Source organism: Cynocephalus volans, chromosome 7 (assembly GCF_027409185.1).
Source record: "Cynocephalus volans isolate mCynVol1 chromosome 7, mCynVol1.pri, whole genome shotgun sequence".
Classification (NCBI taxonomy): domain Eukaryota; kingdom Metazoa; phylum Chordata; class Mammalia; order Dermoptera; family Cynocephalidae; genus Cynocephalus; species Cynocephalus volans.
In genome coordinates, this window is record NC_084466.1 from 39,057,235 (window position 1) to 39,077,706 (window position 20,472).

Consider the following 20,472-nt stretch of genomic DNA (forward strand, 5'->3'; position numbering starts at 1 on the left):
AGCCTGCTGGTTAAACTCTCCGTTGTGTTTTTTATTTCGCTGAATAACTTCTTCAGTTCAGCAAGTTCTGCTACATTTTTTTTTCAGGACATTGATTTCCTTGTATATTTCCTCTTTCAGATCCTGTATACTTTTCCTCATTTCATCATGATGTCTAGCTGAGTTTTCTTGTATCTCATTCAGTTTCCTTAGAATTATCACTCGAAATTCCTTGTCAGTTATTTCAAGGGCTTCTTGTTCTATAGGATCTAGAGTATGAGATTTATAAACTTTTGGTGGTGTACTTTCTTGATTTTTTGTATTTCTGGTGTCTTTTTTTTGGTGTTTATTCATTGTTGCAGGGGGTTTCACAGTCCACCGGTTTAAGACTAATGACTAATAGGATGTTGCTGTGGTTGCCAATTTGGTATGGCTCCCACCGTGACTGCTCAGTTGGCCTCTAGTGTCTTGTGTGTGTGGTTGCCTCGGGTCTTGGGCTTCTCCGGGGATCCACCTTTCTGGTCAGCTTGTACTCTGCTGGGCTGGTGGATCACGTACCACAGGGTGTGTGATCTCTGTTGAGCTTTCACTTTCTGTACAGGACTTCTCCCCGTTCCGTGTGCTCTGGCCCAGGCTGTTAGATCGTGCAGTGGCGACCCCACCGGGTGTGTGGTTTCTGTCGAGACTCCGCCTCCCTGGCCGCACGTCTCCCCCCTCTGTGCACACTGTGCTGGGCTGGGGCGTGTCTTCTGCACCCCTCTCTATCAGCTGGGCCTTCAAGACCCTGCTCAGCACCGCCTCGCCCAGGAAGTCTACCAGGTTTCTGCTAGGCACAGACGACCGGTCTCTCTGGGTGCCTTTGTAGCACTGTGTAGATCTTTCTCGGGTCTTGTTCACCTTTGTATCCCCCCGGTATAAACCGAGTCTAGTGCCCGCCTGCAGCCTGCTCTCCGGCAGGTTCAAGCGGACCTGGGAACTCTCCTACCGCACTATTCCCAACCAGAAATTCGTTAGGCTTTTTTCCAAACTGGTGGTCGCAGAGATGGTATCTGCCTCCCAGTAACAGGAAGTTTACCGGGGCCGGAGTCCAGGGTGTGGTGGAGTGACAGTCGGCCCGCCCGTACTTCCTAGCCCTCCCAAAACTGGTCGGGACGCCCCACACCCCCAGTCCTGCCAGAGAACCGCGGAGGGAGTGGGAGAGGAGGTCGGCCCGCAGGGTCCGGAAAGCCCCGCGCCAGGCCAAGCAAATGGGCTCAGTGATGGCCGAGCAGGGCGGAGCTGCCCGCACCTGGGAAAATGGAGGCAGCACCGGGGCAGTGAGTGGCCTGGTGGTGCAGGCGGAAGCCGCGTGGGCATTCACCCCCCGAACAGAGCTGTGCCAGGGATCACTCACAGTGCTGTGCCAGGTCGGGCGCTCGCTCTGTCTCTGGTTTGTTGCCTTCCGTGTTCTCGGCGCTGCCGCCTCGGGCTGTTCAGTCGCGGCGCCGCTCGGGCGCTCCCAGGAATCTTCTTTAATGCCGGCCTGAAACCTCGAATCCTGAATAGGGCAGCTGGCCGCCTTCAGTGCGGCCCCAGCCTCCGGGATCCTGGCTGCATCCACAGCAGCCCTGGCACCGTGTTCCCTGTTTCAAGACTCACTTTTGCAGCTAAGAATCAGTTCTTTTCCTGCTCCACACTTCAAAGCTGTTGCCTGTAAATGAGGCAGCCTCTCCTGCCGGGGGCAAAGTGGCGTTGAGCCCCCACGACCGGCCAGCAGCAGCAGTCCTCCCTTAAGAGATGGCCAGAGGAAGGTCCACAAGTTTCCCGGCTGCCTGAGGCCCAGTGGCCACCTTTTCCACCTCAGCTACTCCGCGCCAGCCGCCGCAGCCGCCGCCATCTTGAAACTCCACTTTTGTTGTTGACTTCTAGTTTTATCCCAGTGGCCAGACAAGGTAGTTGATATGATTTCAATTTATTTATTTATTATTTTTTTGCAGCTGGCCGGTACAGGGATCCAAACCCATGACCTTGGTGTTACAAGGCTGCACTCTAACCATCTGAGCTAACCACCTAGCCCGTCAATTTTATAAAATTTGTTGAGACTTGATCTGTGTCTCACATACGGTCTATTCTAGAAAATGTTCCTTATACCACTGAGAAGAATGTATATTCTGTGGCTGTTAGATGCAATGTTCTATATATGTCTGTTAATTACAATTGGCCTAGAGTAGAGATTATTTCTTATGTTTCCTGGTTAATTTCCTATCTGGATGATCTGTCCTTTGCTGAAAGTGGGGTGTTAAAGTCCCCAACTATTATTGTGTTGGAGTCAATCTCTCCTGTTAGGCCCAATAGTAATTGCTTTATATAACTGGGTGCTCTGGAGTTAAATGCATATATATTTAGAATTGTTATATCCTCTTGCTGAATTGATCCCTTTGTCATTGTATAATGACCTTCCTTAGCATTTTTTACTTTCCTTGGCTTGGAATCTATTTTATCTGCTATAAATATAGCTACTCCTACTCTTTTTTGATTTCCATTTGCATGAAATATCTTTTTCTACGCCTTCACTTTCAGATAGAGTGTGTCATTATAGGTGAAATGAGTTTCCTGTAGGCAGCATATTGTTCTTATTTTATAATTCATTGAGCCACTCATTCCTATGTTGGTCTATGAGAATCCTATCAGTGCTCTCACTGGCCTGGGGGCGGTTATGGTGCACTTTCAGGCCCTTTTCTCCCTGGCAGACTCCAAGCAACTTCACACCAAGGGCTCAAGTGCTGCTTTTGCCAGCTCCTGCACTGTGTGCTGCAGCTTCTTCCCACCCCTCAACAGGCTGGCCCTGAAATGGCCAGGGCAGTCCTTTTTCCTTCTCACCGAGGCTTTTCCTAACTTCACAAACTTTGTGGATTTCTCCTCCTCTTCCCCTGAACTCCAGTGCTCCCAGGCTGGCAGTCTTTGCTTTTTAACAGTTGTCAATTGCTCAGCTATGGGGAGGAGTGATGCCAGAGTCCATCTATTCCACCATCTTGATGACATCACTCTAAATCAGTGAATTTTTATTAAAGCAGATTACCTGCCATAATGTGTGTGAGCCTCATTTAATCCATGGAAGGTTTTTATACAAAAAGACTAACTTCAAAAAGCAAGAAAGAATTCTGCCAGCAGATGGCCTTTGGACTTAAACTCTTTACTGGGTATCCCATCTGCTGGCCTATCCTGAAGATTATGAACTTGCCAAGCTTCCACAATTGCATGAGCTAATACCTTAAAACAAAACTCTTCCTCTCTTTCTTCACACACACACATCTTGTTGGTTCTGTTTCTCCAGAGAATCCTGACTAATACAGATTCATACACAAACCTGTTTCTACATTTAAGAGTTAATAGTACGTCCGAAACCCTCAGGAACCCTATGAGTCAAAGCATATTAATTATTCACACTTCTCTATCAATGACATACTAAAATTGTTAGCAAGGCTGAAACAAATTAAAATGTGAGATAAAAAGCCCTTACTGACCCTTGAGTATTGTGAGTAGAGAGATTTTGCTTTATCACTCAATAAAAGTATAACATACACTAATGATAATTCTGTGTTGCAAGCTACTTTTTCTTTCTTTTGCCCAAGTAATCCTTTATTGTTCAAAAGAAATTACTCTTACAAGCCCCAAATATTAAAGTGATTTAAAAAGAGGTGGTTTGATAGAAACAAGGTTAGGGAGCTCCTCCAACCCTCCCCCTTCAAAATAAGAAGTCCTTAAGAGATGCTGAGGTACCATAAGGTGCTGCAGAATCAAGTCTGAAAACTTGTCTAATTGCCTCGTTCCCAATAACCCCTGTACCGTCACCACCACCCTGGGCATATTACAGAAACAAGAGAGCTTAAAGGATTTGCCCAAGTCTACAAAATTAGCTAGTAGCCAAAGTGAGACCTTTTAATTTTGTTCTTTATTATTTTGACTACAGATGAAAGCTTTTAAAAAAATTAAGAGCTATCTTTCCGAATGTGCAAAACAGTTTACCTGTACTACGTGATATGTTGGCAGAACAAGGAAAAAAAAAATACCAACAGAAGCTTGAAGTAGGTGCACATCTCTAGCATTGCTCCTGCTGATGTCATTGCCCCTCTGAAGAGAGGGAGGAAACTGAGTCTTCATTTTGCCTGTGATATTGGCTCTGTATTACTGACTTAAGTAAATTCTGTCCAGCACTAATACTGCAGCAAAGTACAACATCAAAAATATAAAGTTATAATTATTTTTTCTTGATAATAAATCTTCGATTAAAAACTGCCCTTGGGACAGTGCATAAAATAAACATTTGTATGCAATTTTGCTAAAATCATGTTTTTACTTTGTAACAGAAACATGAATAATCCACTAAAATAAATGGACAAACAGTATTATTTTCTCCATTTGACAAAACAGTAAACATTAAATGACTTGTTCAAGGTCACACCGTAAATCAGAGAGTCAGGTACCATTTAATGTTCTAATTCTGATCTACTGGAATTTAACTTTAGAAGGGCAGACATTATCTCTCTTGTATTTACTACTGACAGCACCTAACACAGCACCATGCATATCACTGGGGTTAATGGTAATAGTGCACATGCTCAGAACTAGTATTATGAAAGTTAACTGCATTTGATGAAGAAGCAAAATGAATGAATGATAAATGGATAGTACTTCCCTTTCATAACACAACGTTAACCTGTAATGAAGAACTGCAACAGACTTTATGTGTAAAGTATAACCTGAAGTGTTTTCCTTCAGATTGAAAATCCTTGAAGAAAAACAGCTATCCCATTTCTAACTGGTATATGATAGAACGAATCAATCTACCACTACCTTTTTCTTAGCAGACTATAACTAACTATATGACAGTATTCTGGGATATTTGGTCAATGCTATAACCAAGGTAATGATTAGTCCACCCTCCTATAAATGAGAGTTGTAAGTATGATGACCACATAATTTGTCATCTAGATTGGGACACTTTTGGGAATGAATAGGATGCTATTAATACTCATACATCAGGAATAATAGGCAAATTAGAATATATGAGTCACCCTAGTTAAAACTGAAAAGTATCCTCTTTTCCTTTTTTACTTATGGCATCTGCAAGAGATCCCCTGTATATCCTGCCTGCATTTTTTTGTTTCTTGCCTAAATTTCCTGACAGAGTGATATTAGAAATAGAGACTTAAATTACTAAATATATGTGCATATGCATTTGAGTAATTACACACCAATTTTTAGATATAACTCCTATTAGGATTTCAAAAGCAGTTGATTATAAAACTTAGTTACAACAAAATGCTCAACCTTCAATTACAGGTCAGTATCACAGACTTATCTTGTCAATTTTTAAGATGATGACTTCTAATATAACCTCTTTCCCACTAGTTATGAAGAGTTGCAGCAGTCAGCATCCCTTAGTCCCATCCTTCTATCATTGACTTTTGTATTCCTTATCACAAATCCTGAGGAACTCCTTATAAGAAAAGTTGGAGTTTCTTCCCACCAGCAATCAGAACCATACAAACCTCTGTCAGTTGCTTCAGCTGGTCTTTGTTTGTACTTAATTCTTCTAATAGGTCATTCTTTTTCACTTGCAGTTCACAGATTTCCTTTCTTAATGGATTTACTAGTTCATAGAACCGAACCTTAAAAAAAAAAAAATCAAATTAATAAGCAGTCTTGAAATCCAAATTACAATAAAAATTTGCTAATTTGCAGTATTCTCAATTATCAGTAATAAAAGAAATTATCTACAAAACTAAGACAAGACAGTCATTAGTTAACCTTAACCACTAATACTTTATTAAGTCTTAACATTCAATTAAGTTACCCCAAGAGGCAAATAAATCTGTAACTCTCCACCCTTGACAATCTTTCTTTCCTTTCTTCTATCAATACTCAATTTACTATTTATGCCTCATCTCCTACTACTACTCACTCCGCATTATCTGACTGTAAATTTCCTTAACACATCAAGTGTTCAAGAGTCTTGCTCTTGCTATTTCCTATGGTAGAAAAGTTCTTCCCGCATGTAAATGCATGGTTCATGTCTTGTCTCCCTTCAGGTATCAGATCAAATATTACCTTACTAGTAAAGCCTTCCTGGAGTCCCCTACTCTAATTTAAAATAGCACCCAGACCTGGCGGCACTCCCTATTCTTCATTCTGCTCTTTTCTCCATAGTACTTATAATAAACAGACATTCTCCATATTTAGTCATTGTCTGTGTTTCTCAACTAGAGTGTAAGCTCTGTGAGGACAGGAATTTTTGTCTATTTGGTACACTGCTCTATTTCCAATGCCTAAATTTATGATAATTACTCAATAAATATTTGATAAAGAGATAAAGACTATTCTTTATTCTCATCCCAGTCTCTGGGCAAAGCCCTACTTACCGCTGCCACTACAGTGTAGTAAGAAATAATCAGCATAAATCAGGAGTTTTCTTTTATATCACTACTTCCATTCAGTTCAGACCTCTCTTCCCACTCATAATTCTCTCAGGGGAATTTTCCTGCCCTAACTCAGTAAAGCATTCCATCTGACAACGTCCTATTAACCTAGAAAGCCATCAGCAAATTAGGAGAGGGTAATTAGGGACTATTTATTGTACAGGCATACAATCTGAAACTCTTTAATATATGACTACATTGCAAGAGGCAAGTCCTAAGGTTAGCCTTCAACACAAAAAAATCTGCATACAATTAATTAGTTAAAAAATAATTAATTAGTTAAGATAATATTATCTGTGAAAACAAAAGATGTGATGTAACAAGGAATATTAACAAACCAGAGAGCAAAAATATGTATAATCACCATCAAACGGATATTTTATACCTACTACAGATAAAGCCTCAATGACAGTACTTGACATATTAATTTGTTTTGGACAGCACACTCGGGGCAGAAAACCATATTTGAACTATTTAAATAAAAAGCTGAACAAAAAGTAACACTTTTATAGGATATCACTAATTTAGAAACCTTATCCCAACAAGAACCAAGAATAGCAACTGCCACCCTAGCAAAAACAATAGGTAATATTTACTATGTATTTACTATGTTCTAAGCACTGTGCTACGCATTTTACCAATATACTTGTAGTTAATCTTCACAATTACCTCAATTGAAAGGTGTTTTTATTAATAACACCTTTTTTTTTTGGATTTTAGAAAAATTCAAGCCTCTTAGGGTGAAATGATGTTTTTTCAAACATAGCAGTTCTCAGACATGTGGTTTGAGGAACTCTTGGCCCCTGCCCCGCTTGCCACTCTGAGACCCTTTGGGGGAATCCATAAGATCGAAACTATTTTCGTAGTAATATTAAGATTATTTTTCCTGTTTCATTCTCATTCTCTTATTTTTATTTTCTATTTTTTGGCAACTACCCTGTACAGGGATGGAACCCTGGACGTTGGTGTTACCAGCACAATGCTCTAACCAACTGAGCTAACTGGCCAGCCCTCACTCTCAGTCTCTTATAACTGCTCAGTGGAGTTTGCCAGGGGCTATATGATGTATGATGACATCATCACTCTTAAGGCTAATGAAATGTGTGCTTATGTACCTTGCATTTAAAAAATTTCTCAGTTTTAATTTCTAATATGGTATATACTGATAGATATAGCCCATATAAACAAGAGCTCTCTGCAGTCATCAATAATTTTCACAGTGTAAAGAGATGTTGGCAACAAAATTTTGAGACCACCGACATAGATTAATCCTATGTATAGATTTGTATAATCAACACTATATAATCAAGATCCTGAACTAATCTATCACTACAAAGCTCTTTCTCATTCTACCCCTTTATAATTATACCAGCTCTGCTCTCTCCCTCTATCTCTAACCAACCCCTGACATTAACTAATCTGTTGCTCATCTCCACCAAATCTCATTTTGAGAACGTTATAAACCATCAGTTAATGATAAAATAATACATTTCTATGGACTATGCCGTCATTATCTTCAGACTCCTAGTTGTTGCTTGACTTTGGAGATCAAAGACCCTTTAAAATTTGGTGATCTGAACACCAGTCACCATCTTCAGATCAGGGTCATAACATAATTTATCAACTAACTGGGTCCATCAAAAGTAATGGCTTCTACACAAATGTAAAAGTCTGAAAATACATGTAGTTTTTTTTTAAGCAATACAAGACACTTACAGATACATATTCAGGAATAGAAAGCTGATCTTCAGGAAAAGCTTTTAGTTTCATATATTGCTCTTCTGTCAACTCAAAGTCTCGTAGGTTCCGACGAACGTCTCCAGCTTTCTCTCTTAGCTGATGATTTGTCTCTTCTAGTTGTTTCTGTCTCAATAAAATGGTTTCCATTTCTTGTTTCATTAATTCTTGATATTTTCTACATTAGGAGAAAATTTATGGCAAGCTTTAAATATCTTTGAGATTTAATTTCCTCAAAGCTTCCTATTTATACTAACATGAAATTAGGGAATGAGAAGCCCAATAGCATTCTTGGCTCCAGTGAAGTGCTTATTTACTCAACCAGTTAAACATGAGATGACAATTCCATACTAATCACTAAATGTATAGCCCACATAAATTATCAGGGAATTAATATTCTTAAAGAATTATGTTAAAAATTCAAGTAATAAAATTATACATTTTTCTGCTTAAGGTTTAAGTCCTATATACATCTGTTTTGGACCCTACTTATAAAAGCAATTTTCATTTCTCTTATCCTCACACTGAAAGAAATACCTCTTTAAGATGGCAACACTGAACCCACCATAAAGCATTCATTCAACCAATGAGATAATGAAAAGAGTAATCTGCTCTTATTCATCATACTTAAAGAATACAAGCATTGGACACTGTTCTTGTTAGTTGCCCGCCCAAAGATTTTGAGCAGGAAGGAACAAACTGATTCCCGCACCCCACCCCACCCCCACTATTTTACTCCCATCAACTGACAAACATGCTGTTATTTCTCCTATCCTAAAACAAATGAACAAAAAACCCCACAACACTTGATCCTATTACTCACTTCCCCCTTTGCTCCCCCATGGAGCAAAACTGATCAAAAGTTGTCTATACTCATTGTCTCTAATTGCTTTCCTCTTAAACCCATGTCAGTCAGGTTTTAACCTTCTCTACTAAAATCTCAAGGTCACCAATGACATCCAGATTGCTAATCACCAATTCTTAGTTCTTTTCATCCATGACCTAATGATAGCACACGACACAAATGATCTCTCCATCCCTGATACATTTTCTTCACCTGGCTTCCAAGATACCACATTCTTCATTTTTCTCCTATTTTACTGTGGTAACTTCTCAGTCTCCCGCTATGTCTTAATGCTGGAATACTTGGTCCTCTTCTCTGACTATATTCATTCCCTTCGGGAATTCATCCTGTCTCATGACTTAAATACAGTCTATAATGATTCCCAGATTTGTAGCTCCAGACCAGACTTTTCACATACCCCCATATGGATTTCTAATAAGACAACTCTAGCTCAACATGCTTCAAATTGAACTCCTGCTCTTTACTCAGAAACCTATTCCACTGTGGTTCCCCCCACTGTAGTTGATACCAACTTCATCTTTTTTATTTATTCAGGCCAAAAACATTGGTGCAATCTTTGACTCCCCCTTTTCCCTTAAACCCCGCATCTAATCCATCGGAGCATCCTGTCAGTTCTACCTTTAAAATATATTCAGAATCCAAACACTTTTCACCATCATTAGCTATCAAGAGCATTATTGCAACAGCCTCCTGACTGCCAAAGCAGCATCATTCAATCTGATAAATGTCTAAAGAATTAGAGTAGAAGCACTATTACTGAATTCATGGTTCTCAAAGTGTTGTCCCTGGATGAGCAGCATCAGCATCACCTGGGAAACAAGTAGAAATGCAAATTCTCAAGACCCACCCAAATCAGAACCTCTGAGGGCAGGACCCAGTAATCTTTTTTTAATGAGCTCTCCGGGTATTTCTAATGCATGCTAAAGTTTAAGGTCCACTGATCTAATGTAATACTGGCTAATAATTGGTCAGATAATTCTTTAAAAGATCACTTAAACAGTAAAATCTTAAAAAGAGAAAAGATACCTACTTTATACACTTACTTCTAATTAAAACACAGAAAGAAATATTCATTTGTCATATTTTTTTATACAGGGCTCAGATTTTTTGAATACAGAGAGGTATGTTTTGTTTTTGTGCAAATTATTATTATGATTTTCAAGTTTAATTTCTTTACAATGTCAGAAGACCTTAAAAGACACTTAGGCAGAAATCTGAAAAGATGCTTTTCAGATTTCTGTCCCCAATTTTTAAAGCTGTGTTGCTTACATTTAATTTGATGATTTTTTCTTAGTTACTCACTTTTATTAAATCTTTCCAAAGAATTCATTATAGTTTTTAAAGAAACATCTTTTTTATACTCATATTTCACTGTTTATGTAATTTTTAATTAAATTACTATAATAAGTATAATTGGCATAGGCATATTTGAAAGTAAATAATGGACCCTTGATAAGCATATACCTAGGCTGGAGAAAGTATGCAGGCATAATAGAAGGTACTTCAAGCCAAGGAAGTCCATTAGACCATGAGAATCAATCAGTATGTTTTATAGAGTAAATGAAGAAAGGTTAATACAGACAGTAAATTAAGTGGTGGACAGTTTAAAGAGCTTTCTTTGTTGTTTATGGTTCACTTACATTGGCCAATGTTTGTTAAATGCATGTTAACTTTTTTTTCAAATTTCTTTTTGGCAGTTGGCCAATATGGGGATCCAAACCCTTGACCTTGGTTTTATAACACTGTGCTCTAACTGACTGAATTAATCAGCCAGCCCTAATATGTAGAATTTTTGTATTTTGTATACTGCACCAAGTAACCTACTTTTTCGTGGTCTGGTTGTGAAAATTATTACCATTATTGACTTAAAATTTCTCTATTTTAGCTTAATAGGTAATAAAATTACTTTTAATTGCTAAATAGATATTGTTGCTGTTTTTAAAACTTTTCTTACCTGGCATCCTTCTGTTGAAAAGTCAATTGGTTGTCTAATCTCAATGTTAGTAGCTGCTTCTGGTGAAGTGCATCATTAAGTTTCTCCTCCAATTCTTCAATCTTAATAAAGAGAAAAAGGTAAATTATATGTTAAATTTTCAAACTTTTCGTAAAGAAAAAACTTTGGTTTGAAAAAAATATTTTAAAAAAACACTTAAAAGAAACAGGCTAAAAATAAAAATGGTTTTTGTGCAATGGTGTGTCTATAAACTGCAAAGACTGCTCATACTATCGCTTGAAATTGCTGCCTCATAAGTGGTTTTTTGCCAGGCTGTCATTAAGACTATTTTTTCCCCTTAACCCACCCTGACTGAGAAGCTCATTGATAACTGGGATTTCAAGTTGGGCCATACCCAGGTAATTATTTCCAGGCCAGACTGTGCGTTTATACTCTGACTACTACACATCTTCAACTGACTACCACATTGGTGTTGCTATAAGCACCCAAAACAAGATGGATAGGCAACCTCACCTAATCCTGTATTCCCCACATCTCCCTAGCCTCCAAAGCAAAAAACAAATCTGAGTTATGTCTGATATGCTTAGTTCCCCCTCACTGCTTATTCCAATTGGACACCAATGTTTTTGTTGAGTTTACTTCAGTTGAGTTTACTTCATAAATAGCTGTCAAAACAGTACTATCCTTTTTAATATCCACTGACAAATCTTCAGTTAGACCCCATCATCTCTCATCTGGACTACTATAATAGTTTCCTCTCTGGTGTCCTTGTCACCAGTTTTGCCAACCTCCATATCTATCTTCTTTTTATCTTATCTTTAAAAAATGCTATAAAAATTTTATTTTAAATTCTTCAGAGGATCCTCACTGTCTTCAGAATAAATTCTAAACTCCGTGGCATAATACGTTGTGGCATACTCTTTCTCGATCTGGCCCTTGCCAACCTCTTCTTTTGTCACTAGCTTAAAGGGCACTGTTTCAGCCAAAATAAGTGCTTTACATTCCCCAAATATGATGTGCTTTTTCTTAAACTTCCATACATTTGGATTTTGCTCCTAGTCTATTTAGAAAACTCATTAGTCCCTCTTTTTGAACCCAGGCTATTCCTGTTTGCCCTTTAAAAGAGATAATAATTTCACTGCCAATCCTTAATATGTTCAAGTGAATCCCTCTTGCATCATCAAATTCCCCCTCTACTGGATCATTTTCTATCATTAAGCAAACATGTTCTATCTCCCATTAACAAAACAACAAACAACACTCCCTTGATTACATTTCTTTTGCTACAGTATCATGTCTCTGTTCACCTTGGGAGCAAAACTTCAATATAGTTTTTGTCCTATACTATTGCAGTGAACCACTCTTATCAAAGTCCATAATGCCCTACCCCAATGGTCATTTTTGCATATTTATCTTATTTGACAGCATGATTTGATAGGGCTGACCATTTGGCTTAAATAATACTCCTCTATGGTTGTCCTAGTAAGTCACAGGATACTCTTAAGCTCCTCAGGCTCCTTTGCTAGATTTAGATTCTCTTCCTTTACTTCATTTCTAAATGTTGGGCTGTCCCTTGGCTTGGTTTATAGTCCTCTGCTGTCCCTAGGCAACATAATCCAATCCCATGGCTTTAGGTGCCATCTATATTCTGATAATATTTTATTTATCTATCTCTCTATCTGGAGGAAGAGAGAAAGAGAACAAAAGAGAAAGTGTGTGTGTCATGTACCTCCCTTAAACTCTACTGGCCAATTCCATTTAGGAGTCTAACAGGAACGTAAAATTTAACATGTTCAAAACAGAACTTATCTTTTACCTACCAGATCAGTTTTCTCTCAGCCTTCCACTTCTTAACAGGGCTGGCCGGTTAGCTCAATTGGTTAGAGCGCACTGTTTACACACCAAGGTCAAGGGTTTGGATACCTGTACTGCCCAGCCACCACACAAAATAAATAAATAAATAAAAGACCCTAGTTAATGAAGCCAAAAACTTGGGAGTCTTACATTAGGCAACAGCCCAATAACTGTCTTCTGTTTCTGTCTTATCAGGCCTTAGTCTAGTACTTCAGTGCCATTTTGAATACAAAAATAAGGGCACATAACTCCAACTGCCTAAAATCTGACTTTTCTGACCACATAATATAAAGCAAGGGTTAATAAACAATGGTGATGGGCTAAATCCAGCCCATGTCTTGTTTTGGTACAGCCCATAAGCTAAGAATGGGTTTTACAATTTTAAAGGTTAAGAAAAAAAGAAAAAAAGAACAAAGAAAAATATGTGATAGACCACATGTGGTCCACAAAGCATAAAATATTTATGCCTGGCATTTTACAGAAAAAGTCTGCTGACTCCTTATCTAAAGTAAAAAAAAACAAAAAAAAAAACAGAACAAACAACAAAAACAAAATACTCTTATTGCTAACTGACTCTGTCACATGACCTTGAAGCCATCTAATTGTTTTTGATTAAGTACCTCATTTAAATGTGATCTCCATAAAAAAGGGACTTGGTCATATTCATTGGTACATCCCCAGCAACATGTCTCAATAAATGTCTTATATCAATAAAAAATATAAAATAACCATATTCCACTTTTTGTAAATCAAGAATACTGTTACCACACAGAAAAGAACTCATTTTATCAGGGTTTCAACTATTATAGTTTCAACTAACTTCTACATTACGTCCCTTGACTCAGTGACAATCAAGCTGGGTACATACACTCTTCATTTTCCAGGTAATGAGGAACCCACAGATCTCTAACAAGAAATAAACAAAAAGAGTTTTGGGCATTTAAAAATTGACAGGCAAGAACAGTGAAGAGGAAAGGAATAAAGAAGTGGAGTAAGGAAGGGGATTTAGGCAGCAATGAATGGGGATTGTTGTGAAAATAGAAAAATTTGATCAGGCTCCCCTCGCTTCAGGGCAGGTTAGGGGTGGTGCGGTGCATTCTTTGTGAATAGGTTGTGGGTGGGTGGAGTTAGTGCGCATGGGTAGCACCACCACTTTGGCTGGGGTTTACTGCCTAGGGCAGCCGCCACACCAAGAGCAAGCCTACGGCTCCAAGGACCTTCCCAGTTACCTAGCTCATAGACCTGTGTGTGAGGGGTCTGGTGACCCAGCCTGGCGTGTGAGGGGTCTTGGGACCCAGCCTCGCATGTGAAGTGTTTGTGACCTAGTCTGTGAATGGCCTTGAGTGGTCTGTGAGCTCCAGACCCAGCCCTAGCTCGTCAGTTGGCCCAGTTGGCAGGATTCTGACATTAGCCTGAGCACTACAGGGATAAAAGTGTAAAGCTAACAGGGCTGACCTATTAATTAGCTCAGTCGGTTACAGTGTGAGGCTGACAACACCAAGGTCCAGGGTTCTATCCCTGTACTAGCCAGGTGCCGCCAAAGTGTAAAGCTAACAATTCTCTAGTATCAGGAAGTTTGTCCTGTGTAGCTACCTTTCTAAGTTCTCTCAGTTAGCAGGCAGCTGAGTGGGGAGTGGGTATCAATACTTTTTAAGTGTTTTTGGACCTGTTTGTTCCTGTAACACGCACTTAATACTAGAGGCAGATCAGCCATCTTACAATTTTTGGTGAAAAAAACCTGTTAAAAACACCCAAACAGAAGGTTAATAGGAGCCTGAGTTCTTAATGATATCAGGGAATAACCAAACCATGTATAAATAACCTATTTTCAGATTTTCGTTTTATCAGAGAAACAAAATCCTTGCTTAAGCCACAGTTTCCACGTCTGTTACTAACAGCCATTTTCCAGGTTTTTAGTACTAACTGCTGAATTTAATTCCTGAAACTCCGCACAGCTGGTTCAATCTCTTTCCACAGCAGAAATACCTATAATATTCATGACAGCTGACTACTCAGATTACTTAAATACTTCCAATGACAGGAAGTTCAGTAACTTAAAACCAGGCCATTTAAATGTTACTAGCAATAACAAGTTTATATTTAGCAGAAATCTACCTTTCCTGTGACTTCCAATCATTATCATGGAGCTATAGTCTAGTGAGAAAAATGTGCTTTTTGTAATGTTAGAATATGATATTTTCATCTTTGTAGCCCCAATGCTCAATGCAACAGTAAACTCCAGAGAATGAATGACTGCCTAAAAATATTCTTTCATCAGTTCCAGTCTCACATTTTCCCACATTAACATCTCTGAAATTGGAATGTACCTTACAATTTACAGCACATAACAGTTCAACTGGCAGTTTTTAACCACAGAGATACATGTAATGGTCTATCTTACAATTGAGGCACCTTAGAGTTGATGAATTATGGAGGATTAATTCCTCTACAATATGATTATTTTTTCATATATTGGACAGCAAACATCTTACTCTTAAGAGATCTTCATGAAGAACCACCCTAGTACTCATACAATAAACAAAAATCCCTGGGAATAGAGAGTAAAGCAGCTATTCTGGCACTACATTTGGTTAAATTAAGTATACATATACTCAGATATGTCAAAGAAATGTTGACAGAGGCCCAGAAGAGAAATGTCCAAAGGCCAATGCAACACATGGTGGCAAGGAGTTGCAGGTAATTTAGATGCTTACCACTGTGGGAGTAGATAGATTGGTAGATTGGTAGATGTACATATAGAATAATGTAAGAGTTGGAAGTATAGGACCAAAAGTACACATAATGATGTTAAAAATAGTGCTCTGTACAAAAAAAGATGATATCTAAAATAAAACATAATTTACATTTAGCTGAAGTACAAATAAATAAATCCATTCTCAAGAATGCATGTAAACAAAAGGATAAACATTAAAGTGGTTGCATGGGAAGGGAGGGAAATGAGCTTTGGGAATAAAAAGAATAACTATATTAAAAAAATAGTGGCCTTTCAAGGATCAATGATGACTATGCATCATAAACTCAGGAAGATGACTAATTCAATCTTCTACATTTGTAGTCCAACTAGAAAACCACAACAAAAACAAACTATAGTAAGCACCATGGAGGAATACAAAAATAACCATATAGTGCTGAATCGGTGTAGCTACAAATAAATAATATGAGTATTATTTATTATAATAAATAAATGGTAAATAATGAGTATATTACTTTTTATATATTACTTATTATTCACCAGGCATCAAAGAGCTTACATACACTGATTAATTTAATTATCTCAACAATTCCACAAAGTAAATACTATTATTATTTAACAGGAAATCAGGGAATAATAAGTTAAGGAATTTGCCCAAGGTAACTGGTAAGGTTGGGATTCAAATCAAAACTTTATATGCTTAGAACTTTAGCTCTATCTGTTACACTAGAGAACCTCTCATATGTCAGCCACCATTTCTATAATGTAAAGCTTACACTTAAAAAGGAGAGAGGCCATTCACAAACAAATACAAAGCAAGTTGAAAACAAATAATAAAAGAGGTCATCACTTTCATCTGAATGGCCTTAGGTATGCTTTTATCCACCCTGTGGCTTTCTTTCATCAAAAGCAAAATGGGGTCAATCATCCACTTGAGAAATAGTTGAGCATATACTATATGCCAGGCACTAAGTGCCTGAGGTACAACAGTGAATACAAAGACATCCCTGTCCTCATGAACCTCATTGTCTATTCAGAGAGACAAATACCAAAGTCAGGTAATCCTAGGGACACATACACAAGGCACAGAAAATAAAGGGGTTTAAAATAAGGAAGATGCTATTTAACTTGATAACAACAATAACAGCTAATACTTATTGTGTGCTTACTGTTTGTGTCCCCTCCCAAATTCATATATTACAACCTAATCAACAATGTGGTAGTATTAGGAGGCAGGGTAATGGGGGGGCAGGACGATTAGATTATAAGGGTGGAGCCCTCATGAATTGGGATTATTAGTGCCCTTATAAAAGAGATCCCTGAGAACTCTCTCAGCCCTTCTGCCATGTAAGGACACAGCAAGAAGTGTGCAACTGGGAGAGGGCCTTCACCAGAACCCTGACCCCATACTGGCACCCTGATTTTGGACTTCTTAACCTCAAGAACTGTGAAAAATAAATTTGTTGTTTATAAGCTACCTAGTCTAAGATATTTTGTTACAGCAACCTGAACAAACTAAGACACTATCAGGAACTAGTCTAACTTACACTACTGATTTATTTAATACGATTGTTCAGGAAATCATCCTCACCCCCTCCAAAGTACCTGTACCTCAAAGGGTTGTTGTGAAGCTTAAATGAGACAAAACATGAAAAGTTTTTAGAACAAAACAGACACAGAGATCAATAGAATAGAATAGAGAATCCAGAAATCAATCCATACACCTAAAGCTATCTAGTCTTTGACAAAGGCAGCAAGTCTACACACTGGGGAAGAAACTGCCTCTTCAACAAATGGTGCTGGGAAAACTGGATATTCATAGGTTGGAGAATGAACCTAGACCTGTACCTCTCACCATATACCAAAATCAACTCAAAATGGATTAAAACATTAAATATACACCCTGAAACAATAAAACTTCTTAAAGAAAACATGGGGGAGATATTCTAGGAAGTAGGAGTGGGTACAGACTTCATGAATATGACTCCAAAAGCACAGGCAGCTAAAGAAAAAATAAACAAATGTGATTATATCAAACTAAAAAGCTTCTGCACAGCCAAAGAAACAATCAAGAATTAGAAGAAAACCAATAGAGTGGGAGAAAATATTTGCAAAATATACATCTGACAAAGGATTAATATCCAGAATATACAAGGAACTCAAACAACTTTACAGAAAAAAAACAACCCAATGTAAAAATGGGCCAAGGAGCTGAATAGGCATTTCTCAAAGGAAGATATACGAATGGCCAACAGACACGTGAAAAACTGCTCAACATCACTCAGCATTCGGGAAATGCAAATCAAAACCACTTTGAGATGCCATCTCACTCCAGTCAGGATGGCTAATATCCAAAAGAGTAAGAACGATAAATGCTGGAGAGGTTGTGGAGAAAAAGAACTCTCCATTGTTGGTGGGACTGCAAAATGGTGCAGCCTTTATGGAAAATGGTATGGAGTTTCCTCAGACAATTACAGATAGATCTACCATATGACCTAGCTATTCCCACTGCTGGGAATATACGCAGAGGAATGGAAATCATGATGCCAAAGGGATACCTGTACTCCCATGTTTTACTACAGCACTATTTACAATAGCCAAGAGTTGGAACCAGCCCAAATGTGCATCATCAGATGAGTGGATAAGGAACTGTGATATATCTACACAATGGAATACTACTCTGCTATAAAAAGGAATGAAATACTACCATTTGCAACAACATGGATGGACTTAGAGAAAATTATATTAAGTGAAACAAGTCAGGCACAGAAAGAGAAATACCATTCTAACTTATTTGTGGGAACTAAAAAAGTAAATAAATATACAAACAAATAAGGGGGGGAGAAGACACAACAATCACAATTCGTTGAACTTGTTAAGACAAGTGAACAGATATGATGCAGTAGGGGGGTGGGGAGAGAGGAAGAGGGAAAGAGGAATGGGTAAAGGGACATGAAAATCAACTACAATGTATATTGAGAAGTTAAAATTTAAAAATTAATTAATTAATTAAAGAAACAAAAGCAAATGTGAAGGGTTTACCATTAGAAAGAAAAGATTTTCTGAGACAGAAGTAGTAAGAGTAAAGAAGTCTTCCCAACTTTGTGTAAACACTGTATATTTCTAATAGCTAGTGACAACTTTACCAAGTCTTACATAAAATACTCTGTAACTGTAAATAAACACATAGGGCAGAAATACAAAGGCTAGAACATCCATTTTTATTTGCATGGCAAACACCACTTGCTAAAGACTATGGTAACTGAATTTATATCTCTTACTATGATATAGTAACTATCAAATAGAAAGACACAGATACCGTAACTAGCAAATAGAAAAATACCAAAGAAACCAAATCTGCAGGGCTGAAAACAATACAGAATCAATAATATAATTGTGATCTTGATTCTCCCTATCAAACTAGTCACATCAGGATTAGTTCTCAATTAGGCAGAAAACGACTTGGCTAGAAAACATACCTAAGAAAATACACCTTACACGTGATAGATTTTTAAAATTGAGCTACAGAAGTAATTCATCCCTGCCCACTTTTAAATCACCCCACCTTTTAATACCTAAGTATTTAAGGGCTGTCTTGGATAAGAAATATAAATGCATCAAGTTCAGATAGCATACATATAACTTAATGCTTAGATAGCTACAGTTTGAAGGCAATAAAGCATATAGATAAAATTTACACCCAGTCTTACCTTTGTAAGATAATCCACTTTCAAATTGTCGATCATCATATTTTTCTGGGATAGCTCTATCTTCAGTAACTGAATATTATGAAGTAGTTCTTTTCGTTCAATTAGCTGCCTGGTGATTTTGACTTTACCCTCTTGCTCTTCTGATGAGGAAATATCATCTGTCGGAACTGTTGTCTCTAAACTAATATCTTCAGATTCCAGAGAACTAGAGATATTCACTTTTTTTGATTCCTTAGAAATTTTTCGAGACATTTTACTATGGATCCGTTTTCTTCTCTAATTCTATTTCAATTTGCTGTAGATGAAAAAAAACATGAATTTAAATATTCTGCGATATTAACTATGGAAACAGAGAGTGTATTAAAGAAATACTAAGGATTCTCTAAATCTCTAAGGACGATCCCAAATCTAGAACAGAGTACTACAGTAAATTACGGTTCCAATCAAACATATACTCATTAAATCCTACTATGAACTTGGCCCTTTGATGAATTTAAAAAAACAGCTCCTGCGGGCAGGAATCTTATTTGGAGGAAACAAAGAAACGTACAAGAAAAAGGATAAAGCTCATTAGTACCCAAGAAAGGAATTACTAAAAGCAACATATGCTCAAAGATAAGAGAAGTCATTTCTGAGTTGGTCAGGGGAAAGTTATACAGAGGTAGGACTTAGAAACTTGAAGGATTCGGACAGGCGTAGGAAAAAGGAAAAATCACGCAGGTATTAAGGATGTTACACAGATGGAGGAAGTGTAAAGTAACAGCGGAAGAGTGGTAGTTCAGCAGGAGACACGTCTTTTTGAATTTGAATATTGACTCTCCTCCACCCACAAACACAAACACACACGCCTTCAAAAGCAAGACTGTATTCTTGTCAAAACGCGTTCGGGTCTTATTCTACAGGCAATGAGGCATTATCGAAGATTTTTTAAACAGGGAAACAGTGAGACAAAAACATTTATTATAGACTAGATAGATAACAATGAAAACTAAGGGAGAAAAAGGAAAACTCAAGTATTCTAAATAGAACTGCTTACCCTTTCATAAAAATTTTAGGAACTCCCTTGTTTGAATACCACATGATATAATAAATTAGTTTTGTATATGTCAGTTTTTCTAAACTGAATAATTAGGAAAAGAGGTGTGTGGAGGGGAAACAATAAGAACTACAGTAAGATCGGCCATTCTCCTTTTTAAAGAGAA

At 37.8% G+C, this 20,472-nt stretch overlaps 1 protein-coding gene across 7 annotated transcripts in view; it reads right to left on the reverse strand.

Moving 5' to 3' along the window:
* Positions 1–20,472, reverse strand: part of PIBF1 (progesterone immunomodulatory binding factor 1) — a 242,338-nt gene that overhangs the window by 221,455 nt on the left and 411 nt on the right. For all 7 annotated transcript variants that reach the window (XM_063102846.1, XM_063102848.1, XM_063102847.1 and 4 more), the window contains exons 2-5: positions 19,271–19,565; positions 10,994–11,094; positions 8,154–8,352; positions 5,511–5,630 (exon numbers count right to left, since the gene is read on the reverse strand). In XM_063102846.1, the coding sequence (XP_062958916.1) occupies positions 5,511–5,630; positions 8,154–8,352; positions 10,994–11,094; positions 19,271–19,522 (672 nt within the window). In that variant the 5' untranslated portion in view covers positions 19,523–19,565. The remainder of the gene's footprint in view (positions 1–5,510; positions 5,631–8,153; positions 8,353–10,993; positions 11,095–19,270; positions 19,566–20,472) is intronic.